At 37.6% G+C, this 27,199-nt stretch overlaps 1 protein-coding gene across 3 annotated transcripts in view; it reads right to left on the bottom strand.

Annotated features, from left to right (window-relative positions):
• The window catches only part of atrx (ATRX chromatin remodeler), a 387,366-nt gene that overhangs the window by 348,911 nt on the left and 11,256 nt on the right, over window positions 1-27,199 (bottom strand). The window contains exon 2 of one of the 3 annotated variants that reach the window (XM_051934359.1): window positions 4,915-5,000. The exons of 1 other annotated variant lie outside the window; for it this stretch is intronic. In XM_051934359.1, coding sequence (XP_051790319.1) covers window positions 4,915-5,000 — 86 coding nt within the window. Of the gene's footprint in view, window positions 1-4,902; window positions 5,001-27,199 lie in introns of all 3 variants that reach the window. One more of the 3 variants, XM_051934358.1, reaches the window with a different exon arrangement.

Genomic DNA, 27,199 nt, shown 5'->3' with positions numbered 1-27,199 from the left:
AAAAACAGATGACAATCCCCGGTGCTTCTTCTCTGTTCGCGTCTCACCTGCGAGCTCTGCAACAGGCGAGACACTCTTAATGCAGCTGACCTTCTCTACACCGTCCTGCTTCAGCTGTTTGGCTCGCCTGTTCAGCTCACTGTTCAGCTACACGCGAGCCTGCACTCGCTCGCTCTCCCGCACCAACATCCGCCTGCCTGCGCGCTGTCTCTCCTCTCTTTTCTTTTACTTCTTCTCCCCCTTAACCGGCTCGCGCTTCTCTATATATGCGGGGAGGACACGGCAGCAGCAGCCCATCAGCCACAGGAACAATCATAGATGTGGGCAGTTCCCCACCTGTGCACTTAAGTGAGAAACGCAGACACCGCAGATCGCGGCTCGCTACTGCTACCACGCCCCCTCGCTAAGCCGCGAGCTATACCCACAGCCTGGCTCGTGGCTCGTTACGCGAGCCAATGCTCGCATTTAGATCTGAATTTTTCGCTCATACTTTCCTCGTATTTTGAATTTCTCGTATACAGAGGTGATCGTATCTCGAGGTTCCACTGTATTATTATTATACAGACAAATCTCACTTCTGAATAATGATGTTAAGATACTCTCCAAAGCCAGGTGCTAGCTAGGTGGTTTGAGAAAGTGCTCCCTTCATTAATATCACAACACGGGATTTATTAAAGGTAGAAATTTGGCTTCCAATCTTCAACGCCTATTTAATGTAATATATTCACCCAAAAAGTCTATCACTCTGGAGATCATATCTTTGGATGTAGAAAAAGCATTTGATATGGTTTGATGGAATTACCTGTTCACCACTTTGCATAAATTTGGGTCTGGTCCGAACATATGTGCATGGCTCAAACTAATGTATACCAGTCCAGAAGCTTCAGTTTGTATTAACATTATTTCAGACTACTTCAAACTAGAATACAGTACTAGATAAGGATGCCCCTTGGCGCCACTGCTATTTGTATTCGCCATTGGCGGTTTACTTTCAAAATGCATCAGAGATAATCGGGATTATCAGAGAAGGACTTGGACAGAAACTACCACTATATGCTGATGATACGGTATTGTATACATCAGACCTACAAAATTCTGTGCCTACAGCCCCTAACAGTACTAGTAGAATTTCAAAAGATATCTGGATTACAAAATTAATTTGAACAAAAGTGTGCCCTTTTCAGTGAATTCTCTAGCAAACAACATTAGATTGGGCACCTTCCTTCTTATCATTACAGATCAGTTTAAATACCTAGGGGTCAACATCACAAGTATACATTACTTGTTTTGTACACCAGTAAATACAAGGTATCGTCAATATACTAACATCCCAACTGTCCTTCATTCACTCAGAATATGGAACCAATGTAGGAAGCACTTCAAGTTAGAGAACATTTTATCCGTGGCACCTCTACATGATAACCACCTCTTTCCACCCTCACAAACTTACACAGTTTTTAATGTTTGGAAAATGTATGGGATAAAATCCTTAAGAGATCTGTATATAATGTCTTTGCATCCTATGAACACTTAAACTCCAAACTTAATCTCCCATAAACACAATTTTTCCACTATCTGCAAATTAGAAACTGCTAAATGAATCTGCCCAATTGTCCTCACCTCCCACCTATTTCTATTCCAGAGAAGATATTGATCATTCTTGGGGACTCGGATAGCATTTCTATCTACTCTCCCTCTATTTATATATCTATATATATATCTATATATCTATATCTATATCTATATATACATTTTAAAACCAGCGAAAAATCCGCAATATATATTTAAATATGCTTACATATAAAATCCGCGATAGAGTGAAGCCGCGAAAGTCGAAGCACGATATAGCAAGGGATTACTGTATATTATCTATATTACATTTTAGATATTATATATAGATATATATATATATATATATATATATATGATATTAGATTTTACTTATATATCTATTATATATTTAGATATATAGATATAGATTTTACTTATATATCTATTATATATTTTTATATATAAAAATAAATAGAGAGAGAGTAGATAAAAATGCTATCTGAGTCCTCAAGAATGATCAATATCTCCTATATATCCTAAGCCAAAAAGTATAACGATTTTATGTGACTTATGTCACTTTTTTTGTCATGTTTTAAATCGGGCTTATTTTAAAACCTACATATATGTTTGGTATCATTCTTTTCAGAATTTATCAGACTTTAATGTGATGTTGTTAGATTTTCAGATTCTTATTCCGTTTTTAAATTAGAAACTAAAATATCAAGAAAGTCGTGGAATTATCAGTTAAAATGAATGGATTGTTTATTTAGTTTCTTATAAATACTCATCGAGCATAGTGGACCTCCGTTTAACAGGAATACTCCAATCGGTAAGAGAGGAAATATTTTATTCTCATTTCATGATTTTTACTCCATTAAATAATAATTAATTTTTCTTTACATATTTATTGAATTTCGTGATTTTGACTACAATAAATAATTTTTCTTTTGTACATTTACAGATTTTACTAATAGTCTGGCTGCAACTGGGGGTTGGGCTTGCTCCCCTAGTAATATACAAAAGCATTAAAAGTCCCTTCCTTTTAAAGATTCCAGAGTACAGTGGGAAATGGATCTCTTATGCAACAGTAAGAGTGGAAGGCAGCCACACGCAGAATTCACTCTAGCTTCATATGTGCAAAATATTCAATTACAGTAATCCCTCGCTATATCGCGCTTCGCCTTTCGCGGCTTCACTCCATCGCGGATTTTATATGTAAGCCTATTTAAATATATATCGCGGATTTTTCGCTGCTTCGCGGGTTTCTGCGGACAATGGGTCTTTTAATTTCTGGTACATGCTTCCTCAGTTGGTTTGCCCAGTTGATTTCATACAAGGGATGCTATTGGCAGATGGCTGAGAAGCTACCCAGCTTACATTTCTCTTTCTCTTGCGCTGACTTTCTCTGATCCTGACGTAGGGGGTGTGAGCAGGGGGGCTGTTCGCACACCTAGACGATACGGACGCTCGTCTAAAAATGCTGAAAGATTATCTTCACGTTGCTATCTTTTGTGCAGCTGCTTCCTGAAACGACATGCTGCACCGTGCTTCGCATACTTAAAAGCTCGAAGGGCACGTATTGATTTTTGCTTGCTTGTTTTTCTCTGTCTCTCTCTCTCTTTCTGTGCTCTTGAGGGGGTGTGAGCTGCCGCCTTCAACAGCTTTGTGCCGCGGTGCTTCGCATACTTAAAAGCCAAACAGCCCTATTGATTTTCCTCTGCCTTTATGACAGTCTCTGCTCCTGACTCCTTTGAAGAGGAAGATATGTTTGCATTCTTTTAATTGTGAGATGGAACTGTCATCTCTGTCTTGTCATGGAGCACAGTTTAAACTTTTGAAAAAGAGACAAATGTTTGTTTGCAGTGTTTGAATAACGTTCCTGTCTCTCTACAGCCTCCTGTGTTTCTGCGCAAATCTGTGACCCAAGCATGACAATATAAAAATAACCATATAAACATATGGTTTCTACTTCGCGGATTTTCTTATTTCGCGGGTAATGGCTCTGGAACGCAACCCCCGCGATGGAGGAGGGATTACTGTATTCAACTTAAAATCTTTTCTCAAGCACATATGTCTAAATTGTCCAAAATGTTTCCAGGGCAAGACCCAACCTGTGAACATTGCAATTGAGCTTCAGCTTCATATGTTTTGGGCTTGGCACCAAGTTAACATTCTGGACAAAATTTTTTAAATGCCTATCAGAAAGCCTTAATGTCACAATCACTCTTAACCCATTCATAGCTGTGTTTGGTATACTCCTGGATGGGCTAAAATGAAGGACAGACAATCTAATTGCTTTTACTTCACTACTAGCATGTAGACTGGTCTTGCTCAACTGTAAAATCCTAACCAACCTCTTAAGTCAGTGGAAAATTGATGTTATATACTATTTGAAATTGGGGAAAAAAAATCAAATTCTCACTTAAAGGATCTGTTCAAAACTTTTTTAAAACCTGGCAGGAACTAATAAATAACATTTTAGAATAAGCATTTACTGTATATTGGATGAAGAGACTCCTTTCTCTCTTTACTACTCTCAACAGTTTTGCTCTGGCCTCTCTCTTTCTCTCTCTCATGGGTGGGAGTTAATTTTAATTTAGTTTTGTTAAGTTTGACTTGATTATATGGAATGTAATATGCTTTTAATAAATTCAATAAACGAGCCAAAAAAATCTTTAGTTTATATTCACCTTCTTAAAGAATTAAAATGCCTAAAAAACAAACAAGCAGGCAGAATCATCTATTTTATCAGCCATTTTGTGTATGCCCAGCATGATGGGAGCAAATATGAGAGAGAATAAGCACACAAAGTGAATGGCCAAAGCCATGAAAGAAAGATTTTAATACCAAACAGAAGAATGCACACTGCATGTGTTTCACCCAAGCTCCCAAAGCTTAGGCACCAACCACCTACTGTACATAAGCATAACGTGTAATAAACTGCAGACGTGATATCATGCTAGTAGAGTAGACATTGTAGAAGCACAGGGCAGCACACATAACCTTCCAGTACTTGGCGAAATTTGCCAAAAATAAGAAAAACATCAAATCTGCACATTTTGAATTGCTGTAACTTGAAAGTAAAAAGTTCAGATTTCCATGTAAACATTTACACGTTTCCAATTCTTTATACAGAACGTTTACCAAATTCCTTGTATTTCAACATCCCTAATATTAGCTAAACACAATTAACATTCTAAACTCATTACTCTCTATACAGAACCTAACCTTAGCAACTACTACAGAACATTTTGCATTGTTCCCTATTTTCTTAAGCTAATATGATGAAAATCACTTCACTATTTAATATTTAGTATTCTCTTCTGCGCATGTTCACATTAAAACACTTACCAAGATACCTGCCTGAAGTTGGAGAATCTTCAGATTCTTCTGATGAATAAGCTAAATATTCATGAAGTTTTTCCACTAATGTATTCAACTTGCTCTTACTAGAAGAAAAATTAAAATAATGTTATCAAGAAAACAGTTATTTAATGTATGAAACTGAAATCACAGGACCTCAATTACCAAGAATACAATACTAACAAACATTTCAAACGGTTTGTCTATTTCACAGGTAAAAAATCTGGAGTGCTCTCCACTCGACTTTCTCATATGAGTAGAGATTATATAGTAATTGTATGAATATGTCAATTTGTGAAACATAACTATTCAAATTTCAAGTTTATTTGATACTTCTTTTACTTGATTAGATAAATTTCCAATTACGGTGTTATTTTGCGTTTGTTAAATAACAGTTAAAAATAATATTGGCAACGTAGTTAATAATCCGTTACTAAAATAGTATGTGCAACGTAATTAATAATCTGTTACTAAATAAGATAATTAGATATTCTCAAAATTATACATTATTCTAGCCCTGTCTTTAACTTTTTCATCTTCTTTATACGAAAAATCACAGCGTATATGTGTATGCAACTGATCAATTTTCTTCTGCCTTTGCAATGCTGTTTGCTTTCTAATTCTCAATTTCAAATGAAAAATTAAATGTAGGTAATAAAAAAAAAAGTTCAGGCAATCCAAAAACAAAAAATAGAACAAAATTGATGAAAGATCAAAACATACAGTATATGAAATAAAATTCATGGAATTAAACGTAAGAACAAAGAAGTAAATGTGTAGCAAAAAGGTTTTAAATTGTAAAGAATATCTATACTTTAACTAAAAATGATCTCTTACTGGAAAAATTATAAAACAATGATTTTACTGATTGTAATATAATTTATTAAATTAGCTCAAACAACCACCATAAATGAAGATAAAACATTTATTTTGTTAACAAAATAAAGTGTAATAATGAAAAACAAAATTACCAACTGTTAGTGTTCATATGTAGCCAATCTAACATAATAAGTATAAAACACAAATACTAACACTAAGTTGCATAATTTCACCAACAAATTAATTACCTTTCACGGAATTCAGAACCAGCACAATGAGGAAAATTTCACAAACACTATGAAATCACTAAAAAGTACTGTATTTTAAGCACAAAACCAAAAAAAGTACATTTCAAAAAACCACAGCTTAAAACAATTATGGGACACAATTTGCCTTAAAAAAGACAGTAACAAGTACCAAAATGTCGAAATATGATCGATAAACCTGCTTCAACAATATCACAGAACCAACTGTCAAGAAAGCATATTGTAATGCTGTCAGTCTAGAGTTGGTCTCATCTGTTTCAGGAGATGTATGCCGTTTTTTTTTTTTAAATCATCTAGAGGTATCCTGTATTTACTCAAACTGAGGGGCTTCAATTACAGTATATATAACCATAAGTAGCAGAAAAATGACTCAGAAAGAAATAGAAAAGACATGTAAAGCTTCATCCAAGCCTAACAGGCCTCAAGTTCAAGGTACAGACTGCCAGAGACTGACCTGGAACAGAAAGGTGAAAGCACAGATCTCCCGGGACTTGACGCCGCTGCATCGTCTCCAACCGAGAACGAAAGTGAGAGCAAATGTGCAAGTGAGTCGGGCCAGGAGTACTCGCCAATTCCAGAAGATTCATTGAAACTGAAAATGGTCTTACTTTCTGCGCTGTCAACAACCCGTTGCAAGCCAGCAACAATGGAGTCCAGCTGGGCTTGCTACTCCACCCATGAAGCACAAAGAAGAACGAAACGAACTGTCTTAGCTGAAGGTGACGATCGCCACAATTATCACCACTCTCAGGTTGGGCATAAAAGAGCTGAATAATATAAAGAAGAATAACACTGATATAAGGAAAGATACAAAAGACATACACAAGACAAATGAGAAGCTGCTTCAGGATATTAAAAAGACCAGGAGAAACGTTTAAGTAATCACATTGAGGCAACCTTTAAAGCTATGCTAAAAAAAATTGAGGAAATACAGGAAAATGTGCCTAAGCTTGAGAATAAATTTAGAGTACTTGGTGCTCAGTTTGAAGACGTTAAGCAAACATTCACAACTCGTATTAAAATAGCTGAACAACTGGCAACTACTGCTGACGGAAAAGCAATGGCCGCAAATTTGAAATGCAAAGTGCTTGGAGGCAGATTAACTACACTAGAAGATGGATACAGAAGAATTAAAATCAGAATCCAAGGTCTCCATGAAAACAATGAAAGTCCAAACCCAGTGAAATTAATAGCTGAACTATTCTCTAAAATAAGTGCAGAGTACTTTAAATGGGACATGAAGATATCAGTAGCTTACCACATATGTGGATCAAATGCCTCAAAACCTAGAAGCCTCATTTTGCATTTTGACAAATTACAATCTAAATTAAATATAATGTTACTTCTCAGACAGAAACAAGAGATTATATTTCAAAATTACCACATTCGTAGTTTCCCTGATTTTTCACCTTCAGCAGTTGCTGAACATGCCGCATTTTACAACACTGAACAGCACTTATGGAAAGCCGAGACTAGATGCAGCCTCTTGTATCCCGCTAAATTGAAAGTGGACATTCAAGGCAAAATGTTCATTTTTATTTCTCTGGAGGAAGCAAAAAGAGAGCTAAGAAAATTGATTCTGACATTTCTTGAAATAAGATTGTGAGTCTCATTGTGTCCTAAGAAGGCAAAGAAGATCTTGCCTGCTGTTTGATCCATTCGCAGTAAGACTCGTGTTGCAATTATACATCCTATTTCCTCCAAAGAAACTGTTTAACCCTTATTTTATTGTTTGAGGACTTACTATCAAATGTTATCTGCTTATTCATGGCTATTGTTGGGTTTAATCTTTCAGAAGTGTTTAAGATTATCTTTTATGTTTATAGTGGATTGTATTTTCAACAGATATCTCAATTTAAATCCTTATACACCACTGCTGGGGGGCTTGTTTTGTTTTGAACGTTCTCTGTCTCTACGTATGTCAGAGGACTGGGACTTTGTGAAGTGTTGTCTAACCTCACATGGGGAGGCAAAATGGGGGGTGAGACAAAGAGAGCAAGCTTTTCTAATCTATCCTTTTAATCTGTATAATTCTAAATGCCAATGTAACAATAGGCTTCATGGAATAACTCCTGGAAAAATTGAAAATTAAAGGTCAAAGCAATCTTATGTAATAATGTAGTCTTAATTTTAAGACTACAAAATGTCAACAAAAGTTCAGAAGCAATGTCTCTATGACAAAACAGTTAACTTTGTGAGCTGGAATATTAAAGGTCTCAATCAAGAATTAAAGAGAAAGAAAGTATTCTCTCACCTAACAGATTGAAACACTAAAACAGTATTTTGACAGGAGACCCACTTATTAAACAAGGATCAGTTTTTGTTGACTGGATTGGTCAAATATTCCATTCCAGCTCAACAAAGAAAACTAGTGGTTTGGGAATTCTTACACATAGAACAACTTCACTTGTAGTATTAGATGTAGTATCTGATTCTGAAGGGTGATATGTGATCGCCATGGGTAATTTATTTAACTGTAAAGTGATTCTGAAAAATATATATGCACCCAATGTGGATGATAGGGTCTTCATCCAAAACGTATTTGCATCTATTCCTAAAGTGAACCCTCATAAAATTATAATAGCCGGAGACTTTGTGTTTTAAATCCAGACCAGGATAGGTCTCCTGCCACAGGGGCGATGATATCTTACACTGCAAAAACAATCACCACAGTTTGTATTTGATCATAACTTAAGAGACCCTGGAGATTTCTAAACCAAACTTGAGCATATTCCTTCTACTCACCAGTGTATCACAGTTACTCACAAATCGACTATTTCTTTGTAGATAAGAATTTCTTGCCCACAAATAAATTTTGTAAGTACAATGCTATTGTTATCTCCAACCATGCCCCTTTAATCATGGACCTGAAATCATTATGCCCCACATACTCATCTCACAGCTGGCATGTTAACCCACTTTTATTAGCAGATGATAACTGTACAGCGTTTAAATCCAAGCACATAATTTTTTTCTTAGAGACAAATACATCCTCAGAGGTCCCTGCAGGAATACTCTGGGGAAACTCTGCAGACTTCCTTAAGATGACAGATTATTTCATTTCTCTCCAACAAAACTAAATCGGAAACCAAGAAGGTTAATCAGTGAAATTACCAGAATAGATCAAGAACACACCAGGTTTCTAAATAATGCACTTTATAGTTAAAGACAGGCTTTGCATTCAGAACTCAAACTCTTGACAACAACAGAAACGAAATAACTCATTTTTAAATCACAACATTATTACTATAAACACAGAGAGAAGGCTAATAACATCTTAGCTCATCAAATCCAGAAGCAGTTTGCAATGCAATAACAGTAATTACCAACACACACAGAGACAAAATCACTGACCATAAAAATTAAATGCACAGATTTTGAGACTAATATAAGTTGTTATATTCTACTCAGTTTAAAGAAGACAAGAAAAAACCTAATGCATTTTTGGAAGCATTACCGATTCCACAACTAGACACTTGGTATAGAGGAATTGGATATACCTCTGGCTGTCTCAAAATTACTAGATGCTATAAACTCTCTTCAGAGTGAGAAAGCGCGATGGCTACCATGCTGAATTTTATAAAATAAATTGAGTTTAGTTAGCTCCCCTTTAATTTCCATCATTTACAGAACCCAGATGACAAAATTCTACCTCAAACTTTTTGCCAAGCATTAACTACTGTCTTTCCTAAGAAAAATAAGGACTTATTACAATGTGCATCATACAGACTAATGTCGCTTCTGAATAATGACTTTAATACACTCCAAAGTTCTGGGTAGAAGGATTCAGAAAGTGCTTCCTTTGGTAATATCACAAGATCATACTGTATTTATTAAAGGCAGACACTTGGCTTCCAATCTTCGACGCCTTTTTAATGTAATATATTCACCCACAAAGTCTAACACCCCGAGATGATATTATCGTTGGATGCAGAAAATGCATTTTATATGATTGAATGGGACTACCTGTTCACTATATTGGTGAAATTTGGGATTGGTCCGAACATATGTGCATGGATCAAACTACTGTATACCAGTCCAGAAGCTTTAGTTTGAATTAACAACATTATTTCATACTACTTCAAACTAGAACGTGGCAATCGCCACTAAGCCACTGGCAGTTCACTTTCAAAATGCTTATGAGATAAAGAGGATTATCAGAGAAGGACTTGAACAGAAAATATCACTATATTCAGATGATATGGTACTATTTATATCAGATCGACAAAATACTGTGCCTGCAGTCCTATCTGTTCAAACAGAATTTCAAAAGATTTCTGGTCTCAAAATGAATTTGAATAAAAGTGTGCTCTTTCCAGTGAACTCTCTAGCACACAATATTAATAATTCTTTACATTTATATAGCGCTTTTCTCACTACTCAAAGCACTATCCACACAGGGAGGACCCAGGAAGAGAACCCACACACTCCTTACTGCAAAGCAGCAGCACTACCACTCTGCCACCTGTGAGGATATTTCAATGGACACCTTCCCATTTATCACTGCAGATCAGTTTATATACCTAGGGGTAAACATCACAAGTAAACAAAGCTTTTTATCAACAAAATTTTGCTGTCTACATGGAAAAAATTAAGAAGACTTGCACAGATGGTCTACCCTGCATATCACTTTAGCTGGAAGAATTAACACTGTCAAGATGAATATCCTTCCTAAGCTTCTTTTTCTATTTCAAAGCATTCCCATATACATTAACAAATCATTTTTAAGAAGTTAGATTCAATCATAACCTAATTTATTTGGATTTCAAAACATCCACACATCCAAAGGGTGACGCTACAAAGACCTAAGGCAGAAGGTGGCATGGCTCTACTTAAATTACAATTTTATTACTGGGTGGCAAATATACAAGCTATAAAAACCTGGACATTAACACAAATAGATGAACACACACTAGCTTGGTCTGCAATAGAAATTAAATCCTGCAGTATTTCTTTATATTCCTTGCTTTGTACACCAGTAAATACAAGGTCTCGCCAATATACTAACAAAGCAATTGTGATTCATTCACTCAGAATATGGAACCAATGTAGGAAGTACTTCAAGATAGTGGCACCTCTGCACGTTAACCACCTTTTCCCACTCTCTCAAAAATGCACAATTTTTAATGTTAGGAAAACATTAAGGATTAAATCACTTACAGATCTGTACATAGATAATATCTTCACATCCTACAAACAATTACACTCCAAATTTTACTTTCCGTCAACACAATTCTTCCACTACCCACAAATTAGAAAGTTTGCTAAAAAAAATTTACCCAATTTTCCTGACCTCCCACCTACATCTATTCCGGAAGAAATATTGATTAGTCTTGAGGACTCAGACAGCATTTCTGTAACATATAAAAACATTTCAAAGTCCCTTCCTTTGAAAGATCCTAGAGTATAGTGGGAAAAGAATCTCTTACTCAACATTTCAGAAAAGGAGTGGAAGGAAGCCATGCACAGAATTCACTTGAGCTCCATATGCACAAAGCATACAATTATTCAACTTAAAATCTTTCATCAAGCACATCTGTCTCATTTAAAATTGTCCTAAATGTTTCCAGGGCAAGATCCAACCGGCAAACATTGCAATCAAGTTCCAGCCTCATTGGGCCACATGTTTTGGGCATGCAGCAAATTAACATCATTCTGGACCAAAACCTTTAAATGCCTTTCATACAGCCTTGGTGTCACAATCTATCCTAATCCATTAACAGCTGTGTTTGGTGTACTCCTAGATGGGCTTAAAGTAGAGAAGGACAAACAAACTAATTACCTTTACTTCACTATTGCCATGTAGACTCATCTTGCTCAACTGTCAGTGGGAAACTGATGTTTTATATTATTTGAAATTGGAAAAAAAATCAAATTCTCACTTACAGGATCTGTTCAAAACTTTCTCTTAAAACTGGCAGGATCTAATCAATAACATTTTAGAATAAGCACTTAAATTGGGGAAAAAGATTTTCTCTCACTTTTTTTCTACTCTAAAATTTTACATTGGCTGTTGAGCTGAAAAAGTGAACAATACTTTCTATAGTGCAGTTTGATTAAAAAAAAACTCATTTTTGTCTGATAAAACATGTACAAAAATATTTATCCATAACACATATGCTATAACTGTTGCTTGTAATTATGACAAGAATTTTTAACAATTCTAATAAAATGTTCAGGTTTATCAAGAATATGCAAGGCTAACATGCTTAACAAGTTTACACATAAAATAGGCTTTTTAGCTTAAAAGCCAAATAAGTCTACTGTTTACTAAGCAGGGAGGGCAAATTCTTCTTTATCTGTTTTTTCTCTATTTAAAAACGTGAGATGCTGTACCAAACACAAGCTGACTCACCACCTACACTTACCCTCTAATTTCTGCCCAAGAAATGCATCTCTTCTCTTGCACTTTGCAGTTCTTCTACATGCACAGCAAAAATCCTCAGATTCCCTTTTCCCAGTTTACATTTAAAAGGCAATAATCATGTCTCCATGCTCTCCATGTCTTTCAACTCTCCATTTACAGGAAGTTCAGTAACCAAATGACATTTCCAACCCAAATTCATCATTAGCAGTTAAGTACACTAACTTTATCCCAGTACAGGTGGAGAAAAGAAGATTATATAAGATCTTATAATACCATTTAAAAACAAGCAAATTTTTTTTTTTTTTAATTAAATAAAAGAAACTAAGTAGAGGCAGCATGGGGAAAATTGATCTTGACAGTACGGCTGAACGGATTGGGGAAAATATCGAATTGTGATTTTTCTGACAGATTTTAATTTGTGATTTTTTTTTTTTTTAGTCAAGCTTCAATTTAATATTCACTGTATAACAGATATAAACATGATGAAACAATCTGAATGGTACTCAGGCAACTGTAGTTTAAAAATAAGAGACATCAAAGTCTCATGAAGCTGCACCCTATAAAAGTGAAGCATCATCACCATCTTGTTTTCAGTCTACTACAGCCAGCTAAAGTTTAAACTACACCCCCCCGTTTGGCACGAAAGCACAATCTTATCCCTTATCCTACTCACTCAACTAATCCCACAGGTGTGTCACGTACTTTCACAAAAAAAGTGCTTTCACCTGGGCTCCACCACGGCCCTGCTTCCCATTCCTAACAGCTGTCCATGCAGCAGCAAGACACAATACATTACACCAACTGCGTGTTACAAATGAGACCCATGAAACATTGTCATAAGTAATTCATGCTTTGTAGTCTCACCAGTAACACAAGTAAAAAAATATTAATAATGATATAGTTAGGCACAGTGCCAGCATGCGTGTCTTAAGGATTTATGGCCCTTTTTGTTCCTACTTTTATGGCTCGCCCATCCAGATAAAGATCAAGACAAATATGGGCCAGTTAATATTAGAATAGTGAACAAAGTAAAAATAGAATGCAGACTTGTTTTATTATTTTGAAGGCACCTACTGAACTGCGCTTGTTTTAATTATAAATAAAGTGAATCCTATTGCACTTTAACAAAGCACTCATTTCAAGAGAAATGAATAGCAGAGATGCTGAAATGCTAATCCATCAAGCATTACAGGTAATCCCCAGGTTATGGATACTCGACCTATGACTTACGAACAAGGCTGCAGCTGTGACGCATGCGCCTCATTAACTGCCGCTCCGTCATCTTTGGCTGGAGGACGCTGCAAGTAGTGGCTGGAAGGGTGCGATTTCGCTGCTCGCGCAGTGTAGTGTCCCTCTAGCGGATAGCGAGCGGAGACCCGTGGTCTATAGTCACTGGGGCCACAGCTATCGCTCGTGTGCAGGACAGAGGCTTAATGGGGCAGTTCGCTGTCCGCCCACTACGCTACCGCAGCTACTGCTCCTGACTGGACGCAAGCTGGATGGAGAGGTGTAGGGCGTTTCACTGCCCGCCCACTACACACGGCTCCCCCCGAATCATTTTCGGTGGGCGGCTGGTAATGCTGCAAGCGGTGATCCGGTTGTGGCTGAATGGAGGCCACTGAGGGTGAACGGGGCGGCGGGGGGGTAGCATTGTAGTGTGCTTCGGGTGGCTGCCTGTTGAATGGGGTGGGCGATTCACTACACGCCTTTGGCCGCACTGTGTTCGTTCTCAGTGGGCGGACGCAGGCTGCATACTGTAGTGGAGGTGACTGTGTGGTGGGTGGGTGGAGAACCGCCCCTCGCTACTCCCATTCATTCTCAATAGCAAGCCTGCTTGTACTGTTACGTACATAGCAGGAAGTTGTCTCTTGGCAGTATACCAGACGTGCTGACGAGGGATGCCTGCCTGCTGTGATAGCTGTACAGTGCTGTGCAGAAGAGTTCATCTTAACTTTTTGTCTTTACCCTTCAAGAATGTCTCTGAAACACAAATCTGATGCACGTGCTGGTGATACAGTAAAGAGAAAAACCATCACCATTGAAAATAAAGTAGAAATAATAAAAACGTCAGAGAGAGGTGAAACTCCATCATTCATTGGCAGAGCACTTGGTTACAGTCGGTCAACAATAGCATTTATTAAAATAATGTACCTGTTCCAACTTACATACAAATTCAACTTAAGTACAAACCTACAGTCCCTATCTTGTACGTAACCCGGGGACTGCCTGTACTTACGGAAGAGACAACTGCTTGATACTTGCCACACACGCAGCTAAGTACAAAGAAATCAAAGTAAAAGGTTTACCCATATGGTGCTTCCTCCCTACAACTTGGTTAGTAATGTCCATGCAGAGGTCATCTAAAGTGATTGAACTTGGCACAGGTTATTCAATCCGACTGCTTGCGCCTTCTCGCATACCATTTGCTAGTTAAATTCTGCTGGCAATATAAGGATCTTCCAGTGAAATATCAGGTAGATAGTCATGTAATTAACGAATTGGGGCAATGTCTGACAATTACCAATATCTATAATGCAGTTTTTTGGTTTTTTTTTTTAAAAAAAGGGTTGTGCTATGCTTTGCAATTATTAACCATACACATTGGTGACATACACACAACCTCTTGCCGAAGATAATGCCAGGTTACTGTCAAACCTGATTAATCAGTTTGGATATGACATATCATTCACACTAGAAGGGCACCCATCAGTCAAAAACTCACCTACTGTATTTTTTACAATCAAATCTCAGCTGTTGGGTTTGAAGAGGATCTTTTTTTAAAATAAATTTGAATTATATTCGAATTGCAAAGTTCAATCGGATAGCCCAAATGGTCGGAAAAACACGCTGCTTAAGATAATGTACAGTAATCCCTCCTCCATCGCGGGGGTTGCGTTCCAGAGCCACCCGCGAAATAAGAAAATCCGCGAAGTAGAAATCATATGTTTATATGGTTATTTTTATATTGTCATGCTTGGGTCACAGATTTGCGCAGAAACACAGGAGGTTGTAGAGAGACAGGAACGTTATTCAAACACTGCAAACAAACATTTGTCTCTTTTTCAAAAGTTTAAACTGTGCTCCATGACAAGACAGAGATCACAGTTTCGTCTCACAATTAAAAGAATGCAAACATATCTTCCTCTTCAAAGGAATGCCTGTCAGGAGCAGATCACGTCACAGAGATAGAGAGAGACAAAAGCAAACAAATCAATAGGGCTGTTTGCCTTTTAAGTATGCGAAGCACCGGCACAAAGCTGTTGAAGGCGGCAGCTCACACCCCCTCCGTCAGGAGCAGACAAAGAGAGAGAGAGAGAGAGAGAGAGTTTGTTTTTCAAGCAAAAATCAATACGTGCCCTTCGAGCTTTTAAGTATGCGAAGCACCATGCAGCATGTCCTTCAGGAAGCAGCTGCACACAGTGCAACGTCCCTATCGTCTAGGTGTGCGAACAGCCCCCCTGCTCACACCCCCCTACGTGAGCGCAAGAGAGAGAGAGAGAGAGAGAAATGTAAGTTGGGTAGCTTCTCAGCCATCTGCCAATAGCGTCCCTTGTATGAAAACAACTGGGCAAACCAACTGAGGAAGCATGTACCAGAAATTAAAAGACCCATTGTCCGCAGAAACCCGCGAATCAGCGAAAAATCCGCGATATATATTTAAATATGCTTACATATAAAATCCGCGATGGAGTGAAGCCGCGAAAGGTGAAGCGCAATATAGCGAGGGATCACTGTATATCCTAAAGTCAGAGCCTTTGCTATTTGCTAATCGCTTTGTTTCAAATCACAATTTCAATTTGAAATCAATTTATCATTCAACCCTAACTGACAGCAGGGCTGTCAGATCAAGGTCACTATTCAAATACAATCTCTTATATATATTTCTCTTCTGGTTCGTCCTGCTTCCACTTTAAAACCAGTCCCGCCCACACGCAGCCGACACAGCATTTCTCGATTCCTATTCGTCATCTTCCATGTCATGCACTATACTGCCCTGCTGAGCGTAATACATCCAACAAGTACTCGAGATGCTGCCACAATAGTAAAGTAGCTTTACCACCTTTGCGGGAGCCACCTGTGTCTTTAAAACAGCTTCTTACACAGCAAACATCAGAAGCTAAAAATTATCTTTAACAAATTCAAGAATACAACTCTTCTCTAGCGTTTGCTTCCTTGGCTGCACAGATAACTCAACCTCCTGGCCACAGACCATACTATTTTAAAATACATGGGCAAATTTATCACTAAATCTCTCCACTATACGCTAACACTTCTACCTCTCCAGGATATGGACAGTTGTATGTTTTTGACACAACGCAAGCTACTGAGGTACGCTTACAAAATAAAGCAAACACTGCATGCAGCAAAAATGTACTTCTCCAGCTAGATTCCATGCTCAGAACCATCAACCCCTTCGCTAAATGATACAAACACATGCATAAAATCGCTCAGTCCAATCCAACAGCATCAGTAGGAATGGTTTTCAAGGAAAACCCTAGCAGGATTTACAAGAATACAATGCCCAAACATGTCACACCAATGTTGCAGCGATTTTCGTCGAAGAAGATGGCGAAACACCTGCCGAAAGGGACATTTGCATCTATCCCATAGGCAACTCCTCTAAACAGATTTCTACGCTCAATATGAATTGCGATCCTATGGTTTACCCACTTTTATTCCCTTACGGAGACATTGGCTGGCACAAAGATTTACAACATGTTCCCGATAAAAGAACCGGCAATAAGGCTTACTCAATGCCAATTTTACGCGTTCAGATTAGCAATGAGGAATACACTTAGTATTTTGCACTCCAGCGGCAAACTATTCCAACAGTACGTCGTAGATGTGTATGTTAAAACAGAGGGCGCGTGTCTCAACTATCTCAGATTACATCAACAAGATCTGCGTGTGGAACTATCAGACGCACTGCAAGCAAACGCTGAAAATAACAATGTACGTGTAGGCAAAATGATCATATTACCGTCCATATTTCCAGGAAGTCCAAGATACATGCAACAAAACTATCGGGATGCCACGGCCATAGTATGTAAATTTGGAAAGCCAGATTTATTTATCACTTTCACATGTAATCCTGCTTGGCCGGAAATTCTACATGCACACTGCATCTTTCAAGAAGTATTTATTTCTTCTTGATTTCTGAATTCCTTTCTCACCGTTTTCTGTTCCTATTCTTACACCACCGTATGCTACGGCCTGCGTAGGCTAGTTCAAATTTATTTAAAAAAGGTCAAATTCCAACTTGCAGGGAAAACTCAGTGGATGGTGACATATTTGGCACTCCAGCCACTGTGAGAGAAAAAAAAACAAAAAAAAAAACCAGTTACACTCAGGTCCCAATCCGGGTGGTTGTTGTGTGGTGGTGCATGCTCCCCACCTACCTACTTACCTAATTGGAACATAAAATTTGATATATGATTGTCAAAAAACAGTTTCTGTTTTACCAGCACGAATTCTGGCATTGTGATACTCAAGATGTGCTATGCAAAGCTACACTATGCTACTAATCTGTTTTTGTACTTCAATCCGACGATCAGCCTTTTGGTAATTTTGAAAGGTGTGACATCTATTATTATTAAAACTTACAGCCAACCCACTTCACAATGTATTTTTTTTAATCCCATTACTCTGAACTTTGAACTACAAGTACATACACGTTAGTTTTTCTAAACGCTTCTCCTGTGCCCTAAAAGTATCATTTTGCTTCTAATTTTTTCCCATTCACTCTTAAACCTGACATCCCCAACTGTTGTTTAATGCTAAGACCTTCTCATTAATTAATTAATCATTAATTATGATTTTTCTTTTATCATGTTTTAAAACCCCCACTTTAACACTAGAATCCCTGAAGTTTACAAAAAAAGTCGTAATGTCAGGACACCTTAAAATTCTTCACACCTCTTCATCAGCATCATTGTTTTGCAAATGTGTCAATCAGCACAAGCAGCCGGCCATCCCATCCTCCACCAACACAGCTGAAGTTCTCCCAGCTAAAGTCTGCTTATCTGGTTGTGAGGTGTCTGGAATTGTATAGGGTAAATAATATATTGTTATTTGGAATACATACAGTTCATGTGTGTTCCACAGGTTCTGGCTTTTTTTTTTTTATTCTAATGACAAAATATAAAAGGTATGCTGCTGCTGCCTCCAGAATGAGTTTTTAAAAAAAAAAACTTTGCTTGCAATTTTTACCGTTCTGCCTGTGCTTATCTGCATGAAAGCACTCTCTCTCTTACCCTTGTCACTCAAATCTTTGTTTAGAGGTGCCTTGCGCCCTCATGACAAGTGCTTTCCTTGGCCTGCACTTCAATCCTGCTTCCCATTTCTCACAGCAGGAAGAGACATCACAGTAAGTTTGTATGCTGCAAACAAGACCCACACAACATTGTCATAAGGCTTCATCACTTGCAGATGCACAAGTGTAAAAAAAAAAAAAATAAAAAAAAATAACAACCCCACAATGTAGTTATTGTAGGGCATTGCCAGCGTTTGTGGCTAGTAAGGATTTCAGCTTTTTCTCGTGGATGCTTTAAGGCTCGCTGTTCCCAAAAAGAACTTGTGCATCCAGCCATCAGCAGTAAACTGAAAGAAATATGGCACTGCAGAAGAGAAGCATTTTGATGGCTTTTATTATTAAGTAACAGTTGCCTATGTAAGGCTAGAAACGTTTCTTGCTGCTGCTGTCACTGCAGCCATAATAATAAGGAATTAGAATATACAAACATTTTTTGGCTAACTTGACAACCCTAATTAACTTTTGCATACTAGTCTTTGCTAAAGTAGTATACATAGTCATTTGGAGGAATACAGTTTCTCCACTAACTGTCCATAGAAGCATCCATAGGATATTGTTCACAATAACTGACTAGCTCTTAAAACAAATGAGATCATGCCATTACTTAAACCAGAAATAATTTGCTTGTTTTCAGTAAAATAATTAGAGCTTTGTAAGACAGCATCACAATTAAAGTCCTAGACTTGCCCAATGGATACAGTCCCAACTAGGACTGTGCAATGTCTTAAAAGTTCTCAATGTCAATTAACCATAAGTTCACCCTGGAGTGAAGAGTAGTGGGGGAAAACAGGGGTGCACAAGCATTTTAGCATTGGATAAGTAATTTTGTTGTCTCACTGACTGCTGAAACTCACAACACACAGAGGAAATTATTCATGTTTGTTTTGACAATGATTCAAAGGTGGTTCATTTCAATTTCCTTTAAAATTGATACAAATCATGATGCCTTTTTTTTTTTTTAGGAATGTAAAAGTTACTTATTACTTTTACTCATTCAAATGATATCCTCAGTTTTTGTCTATCATCTCCAAAATAAAAAAGCAACTTTGCATGCATTACAGGAAAAAAAAAAAAACAATAAACTTCCATGTTTGATTGCAGCTTGGCTATAAGCACATATTTTGCCTTTTCTTAACATGCATGGAAATGACATGCCACAAAAAGCACATACTGTAAAGCTGAGTGTTTAATTGTACTGCACACTTGCAAAATACATGGTGGGGAATAATGATCTCCCACATTTTGAAGGGGTATAAAAAATTAAAGTTATCTAAAAATTGTATATATTTCTGAAAAGAACATAAAAACCAGTTTTATTTTAATGGGTTTTATAAATCACATCAGACAAATGGTGGCCGTTGTTGGCAATACATTGCTGAAGATGTTCTCGCAAGTTCTCCATCATTCTCCGGGTCATCTCAGGCAGAATAGCGCTGATTTCCTGTCTGATACTTTCCTTCAAATCCTTAAGAGATCGAGAACGATGTTTGAAAACCTTTTCCTTTTGGTGTCCCAAAAGGAAAAAGTCACATGGGCTTAAATCTGGTGACCGTACCCGCCACCCCACATCTCCCCTTAACACTAGAATTACCAAAGCCTACGGAAAAACTCGTAGATCCGGCCCACCTTAAATCCCATCGCACCTCTCCATCAGCGTCTTTTGTCCTGTAAATGTGCCGATAAAGACAAGCAGCAAGCAGCCTACTATTCCATCCCCCCACAGCCGCAGAATGTGCACAAAGTTCTCCCACATCATGCCTTGATTATCTGGGAGTGAAGTGCTGCAGTTTTAGAGTGGAAATAATAGATTGTTATTTGGAACAACTGCATTTCATGTGTGTTAGGTTTCTACAATAATCTGTGTAAACAGATTGTTAAAACAGAAACGTTTTTCATATTTTAGTAGTAAATGATAGAATGTTGGCATAATCTATATAATGTGTGATGCCTGAAGTCTAAAGATCAAATAAACACTTTCACAAAAGGTTCAAGGATAAGACAACAGCTTCCGTGGCGTAGCGGTAAGATTTGCTTACTTGTAATCAAGAGACCCCGGTTCAATCCCGACTGCCACCTATATCTGCTGTTTTCAGTAGTGAGCTGCTCTTATTGTTAATATTATACAGTACACACATACTTTTAGTTTGTGTCTGTAACAGACAGTGTATATTTATAGTACTTGTAAAAGTTACCTCTTTATTTTCACTTTTATTCTCTCAGTCACGATCATGATACATACTACCACCCTAGGGATCTGACGCTGTTAGTTTTTATTTGAAACTGGGAATAACTGTAGATATAAGTGGTGTTTTGAGGCAATGGAACTGGACATTCTCTGATCTGGAGGGATAAAAGCTTTTACAAGTACTCATTTATTACTGAAATATGAAAAACTTTTCTGTTTTAACAATGTGTTTATACAGATTATTGTAGAAACGGAACATACATGAAATGCACCTATTCCAAATAACGATCTATTATTTCCAATCAAACTCCAGCACTTCACTCCCAGATAATCAAGGCATGAGCTGTGCACGTTCTGCGGTGGTGGGGGGATGGAATAGCAGGCTGCTTGCTGCTTGTCTTGGTGGGTAGATGGAATAGCAGGCTGCTTGCTGCTCGTCTTTATCAGCACATTTATAGGACAAAAGACGCTGACGGAGAGGTACGATGGGATTTAAGGTGGGCCGGATCTACAAGTTTTTTCGTAGGCTCTGGTAATTCTAGTGTTATGTTAAAGAGATCAAATGCCCAGGAAACATTTCGCTCAACACTCTGAGCGAATGTCGTGCTGTGTGAGCTGTGGCCCCATCCTGTTGAAACCACACATGTTCTGTATCCACATCGTCCAGTTTGGGGTGCAGAAAGGTCTCCAACATTTCAACGTACTGGTCGGAGGTCACAGTTACTGTTGCAGCACCTTCCTCAAAAAAGTACGTGATGATCACACCAAAGTCGGCAACTGAACACCAAACAGTTATGCAAGGAGTGTGGAGCAGTCGTTCGTGGAGTTCATGAGGATTATGTTCAGCCCAATAGCGAAAATTCTGCTTGTTTACAGATCCACTGATATGGAAGTGAGCCTCATCACTACTCAGAAGAACAGCTACAGCAGGAACCTGTTCAAGAATTTCCACACTTTTAGGGCTCTGCAGTTGGCATGATCTCTCTCACTTTATTCTTGAGCAAACATCATTTTGTAAGGATTCAGTTTTAAATCAGAATGCAAAATCCTCCTCCAACTCCAACCTGATATCCCCAGTGCCTTGGCAATTGCTGAATGAATGCTCTTACTGCTTCCACATTTTCTGGTGTTCTTATTGTCTTAGGTCTGCCAGGTGATTTTCTTTTCAGTGTTGACCCAGATTCCTGAAGGTTAGAAATCCACAGAAAAAATGTTTTTCGATCTGGTACAAATGCATTTCGACTGAGCACGAAGCGTGTATGGAACGCTCTCTGTGTCGCTATCGCAGAATGGTTGCTCTCATAATACACTTGAACAAAGTGCCAACATTCACCGGTCCAACTCATGGTGGGTACTGAAAACAGTAGAGCCTAACCTACCAAATGAGAACTACCCCAACTCTCTACCCTCACACTACAGTCTGCACAGTTCTCCCTCGAAATGTGGGAGATCTTTATGCCCCACCCTGTATAATGTGCACGCAGGAGGACAATGGCACAGTTTGTCTGAAAAATGTAAGGCACTGCTTTGATATATAGTTTATTTCATATTTTTTATCTTGTGTACACAGTGCAAATATATTCCAAATGTAGAGGACGTTCACGTGGACAAAGGAGAACCACATGGATTGTGGAAATAATTAAAAAAAAGGAATAGGAATAGCATCTTTAAACGATGTTACAGTAAGAAAAGAAATAAGCTCTAACTGTTTACTACCCTGACTGCTGCTCTGGTGTTTGATTTGGCTCCAAAGCACGCCTTATCACTACTGTGCACACTTTTGCTCCTTTCAGTCCTACGTCCTTTGTACTCGCTGGTGCCAAAACAAATGCTGAGACACCACACGATTTGCCTGCAAGCAATACTTGACGTGAAACCAAATTACTGGCAGTAATGTTTAGTCAGAATCTTGTTTCATCTTCCAGTTCATTATTATTATTACATGATGGTGGTTTAGTGTCAGAGAGTATATATATTAGTATATGATATCGGAGGCGGGGGGGGGGGGGGGGGGGGGGGGTTGCCCTTTGAAGCTTCCATAGGCCCACTTCAAGCACTCCGAGTACTTCAAGTCTGACAGCAACACAGCAGCTATTCCCATTCAAACTCTGCTCATTACTGCTTTCCCTAAACTACAGTGCATTGAGAGCACTCCTGCCGAACAAAGCACCAGAACCTCACATGCCTTCTGCTAAGAATATGACTGCCTGACAGCTTTCTTGTAAGGTGCACAAAATTTAAAATAAAAAGACATGGCAGTTTGAGGAAATTTTTGCAAATGTTTGGATCCAATTGATGATTTTTATTTAGAATAACAATGTGTCCAGCCAATTGGCGACTGGCAGTATCATTTACAATCCGCCCAACCCTAGTCCCCACCTTTTTCTTCAAGGATGCTCAGCATGGCCTTATGGCTAGCACTATGGACACTGAACAACGCTTATTAGAAAACAGGTATTTTCCAGAAGTAAATGAAAATGCTGTAGTTAACCCTTTGCTTAAAAACAATTTGCATTAGAACTGCCACAACTAATTAATGTTACTCACACTAATTGTGAAAATTAACAAAATGAACACTAATTTTGTTTTCAATTAGCTACTATGTATTACACAAGTCACATCACCAACCAAAAACAATGCTAATAACATTTTGAGATATCACAGTGACAGTGGATGTAAATATGGTGGAGGGCTGAAGGCCAAATAACTCTAAAGTTTAGTAACAAATTAAATTATGGTTAAAAAAAATTAAAAAAAAAAAAACTTGTTTACCCAGATACGTAAAGATGGGTTATTTGGTATTTGAGCACAACCGAGATGGGAAAGCACCTGAAAAGAAAATACATTTTTATAATTATGTTCCTTTTCCAATTCCTGCACTCAAACTTGGGAATAATACAACAGCAGTCTCTGTGTCACTTCCTTCCATTTCTTGCGACAGTCAAAGTCAACTAATCATATGCAAAATTTCTCTGCTTATTGAACAGTACTTATTTTGATGACAGCAATGGCAAGTATGTGATGCTGTACTGTTAAAAAAAAAAAAAGAATTCAAATATGTAATGTTCACTTCAAAAACCAATCTATACTGCCATGTAGTGGATGCTATTAAAAATACACACAAATTTTTGTCTAGGTTGAACAATGGCTACAGGCTTCTACCCCTTCATGGGGACAAGAGTCTAGAAAATTTTAAGTCAGACCTTAAAGTTAGTACCAAAATGTCTCATTATACATTTTTGTGCTAAATGTAAATTTACAGCATGCTTCTAAAGTTGTTATGAAGCTACACAGTGCAGTGATACTATCTACTATCTTACATCTCAATGGGAAAGTAATTTCTTATTTCTAAAGCTAGAAACAATGAAATTCCTTCTCGATGGAACAGTCACATCATTTTTTAAGAATATGGCAAGAATTGAGTAATGTTATTGCAACATAGTTTTCCCAGGTGTTTACTTGACCTTTGCTGCTGTTAAAATACAATGAGACTTCAAACCGAGTCTTTTTTTTGTCAAACTGATCTCTGATATGGGTAGGGGAAGAGGTTGTCTGCATTTTCTTTTTGATGGATCTTTTGTTTTTTTGTTATAACACTGTACCGCATATGCGAATATATCTTTGACTGAATTGTGTAAATATATGTTTTGTTCTCTTAAAGATTGTGCAATTGTAAGAAATTTCAAACCAGTATCTAACTTGATTTTCATAGCCTCCTTAGCATTATGCCCCCAGAAAAAATCAAGCTAAAAGTTAAAGATTGTGCAATTGTAAGAAATTTCAAACCAGTATCTAACTTGATTTTCATAGCCTCCTTAGCATTATGCCCCCAGAAAAAATCAAGCTAAAAGTTAAAAATATTTTTCCAACAAAAAATGTTGTGTAAAAGAAGCCTGCAAATACCAAAACATTAACATAATCGAAGTAGGAAAGATATGTCTAGTATTCATTGCTGTCCTGTAGTAGATTAAGTATATGTCCCAAATGCACATAGGCACCATTTGAGCAGATCAACATATTTTGTACTGTTCCAGAAGTAACCACAGGTTTCTCCACATTACATGGAGAATATACACCTTCTGCATATTTTTGATGATCACGTGATACACATCACAAAGTTTGCACAGCTTCAGGGCTTCATCATAGTTATCGCTATTGGTAAAATGCAGGTATTTCACAATGACCAAAAAAAAAAGACACCCATAACTTAACTCTTAACTGTCTGTGTCAACGTCTGATGACACATCATCATCATCACACATTTTCAGCAATGGTTCAGTTTCAGTGAGTTCTAAAACAAAAATGCCTTTATGGATTTTTGTTTGCTACTGTGTTTTGGGTTGAAGGCACCACTCCACTCATAAACACTGAAGAATTATAGAGCAGATCATTACATGTCAACCCAAGTCTGAATCAGGTTTAACCGTATTTACATAGAACACCAAATCTGAGTCACGCTTAGGGTTTACACCAACTAGATTAAATAAGATAAAGGACAAGATGGTCCAGAAAACGTTAAATGGCCAACTAAATATAACTAATTTTCAAAATTTTCTTCTACCAGGTTTTAGAACAGTCATAGTTAAAGAAATTACAATAATGAAGTGTTGTAATTTCTACATGGTGTGAAATGTATACAAATATCCTTAAATGAAAGTTCACTTTAATTATGTCTGAATTGTTTCGATTTGTAATTTTAAACTGTGGCGCAAAGGGGATAAAGCAAGGAAAAATGTCTCTTTGTCCTAAACATTTTGGAGGGCACTGTGCATGTGTGCATGCAGTAAGTAGTGAACAGGTGTCATTTTTTTCAGTAAATGTATTTTCCCTGTGAGAAAATGAGATGTGGACAAAGAAAAGTCAGGCAAAACTCAAAGAAGACATAGTTCGCAAGCTGCACCGTTGGGTATAGTACTCCCTATTCTGTCATTTTAGTCTTATTCATCACGATGTATAAAATACATACAGATTCAAGCCAGACTGGACTGTTGAGCACTCCCATATATATATATTTATATATATATGAATTTCAAAGATTATGCTGCAGAAAAATTAAGGTGTTCCCTAGTAGGTCAGAGCACAATGTTCTGCTATGACCTGGTTTGCAAAGGTGGATGAATACCTCCCTGAAATTAAATAAAGAAAAAACATTTTACTTATCAGTTACAGAACCAAAAACAAAGTTCTATCTCTTTAAAATTGCTGAAAATTTTGGCTTTACAATTTAGACTTCAGGCAAGGAGTCTTACACCAGAGTTCAGACTAAGCTGCAGATTAACACACTGAGACTGCTTTTTTCACCTTAGACCATATTGTTATTTGCAAGATCCTAAGAGGATGACAAATGCAATTATGTTTTCATAAAAACTGTAAAACATAATTGCACAGACTACCAAAAAATACTATTAAAAGACTCCAAATGGTACAAAATGCAGCAGCCACAGTACTTACTATAATCTGGAAGAATTAGTATATTAAACCTATTTTAGGTTCCGTGCAGAGCTGCAAAAACTAATTCACAATTTTGCTAATTATTAAAAACTTTGGCGACAATCACTTTCATTGATTAGTTAATTACATCATTAGGCAAAGCATGTTGTACTGCTCAATTGCGTCACTACTTGATTCAGCGTTGAACACATTGGAAAAGTGGCAGAAAAGACAGCATGACCTAAGACTTCCAGAGCTTGAAAGAACTTTACTCTGAACGCAGAACAAAAAAAAAGGCTGCAAGTTGCAAAATGTATAGGTCTGACCCTGTATGGCACAAGAGCACAACGGAGATGCCCAAACATTTGAACAGAAAACATACAGTTACAGGCTCTGTGGAGGAGGAAGACTCGCTGTTATCCCACCAAGTTGAATGTTACTTCAGCGTTATACGATAGATACATAAGGCACTGTTTGATAGGCTAGCCGTAATGACATGACCTTCGACTTGAATTGATGAATATTTCGAGTCATAGTCCAGCTTCCCCATAAGGAAAAAAAAAAAAAAAAAATAGCACATACGACAAAGTTTTATTACAAGCGACTAAAAATTTTTTACTAGCTAGTGGCTAATGACATTTCAGATTTTCACTAGCCATCAACATTAGTGTGTGTGTGTGTGTGTGTGTGTGTGTTTACAAAAACAGTCTTGGGTGCAAAGGAAATCAAAAAACTCAGAGAGGGCAGTGGTGAATGCTACAGCACATTAACCATGACTGAAGGGCATATTGCTCATTCACAGTCAAAAGGCTGAAGTGGGGATGGAAAGCAAAAGTTCCGGACTAGTTGGCTATCAGATTTCAAACGGCTTTTATACAATCTGGAGGAAGACGCTAAAATGTGCA

The sequence above is a fragment of the Erpetoichthys calabaricus genome, chromosome 12 (assembly GCF_900747795.2).
Source record: "Erpetoichthys calabaricus chromosome 12, fErpCal1.3, whole genome shotgun sequence".
NCBI lineage: Eukaryota > Metazoa > Chordata > Cladistia > Polypteriformes > Polypteridae > Erpetoichthys > Erpetoichthys calabaricus.
Note: the sequence above shows the minus strand (reverse complement) of the source record. Positions and strands in the feature narration are given on the sequence as shown.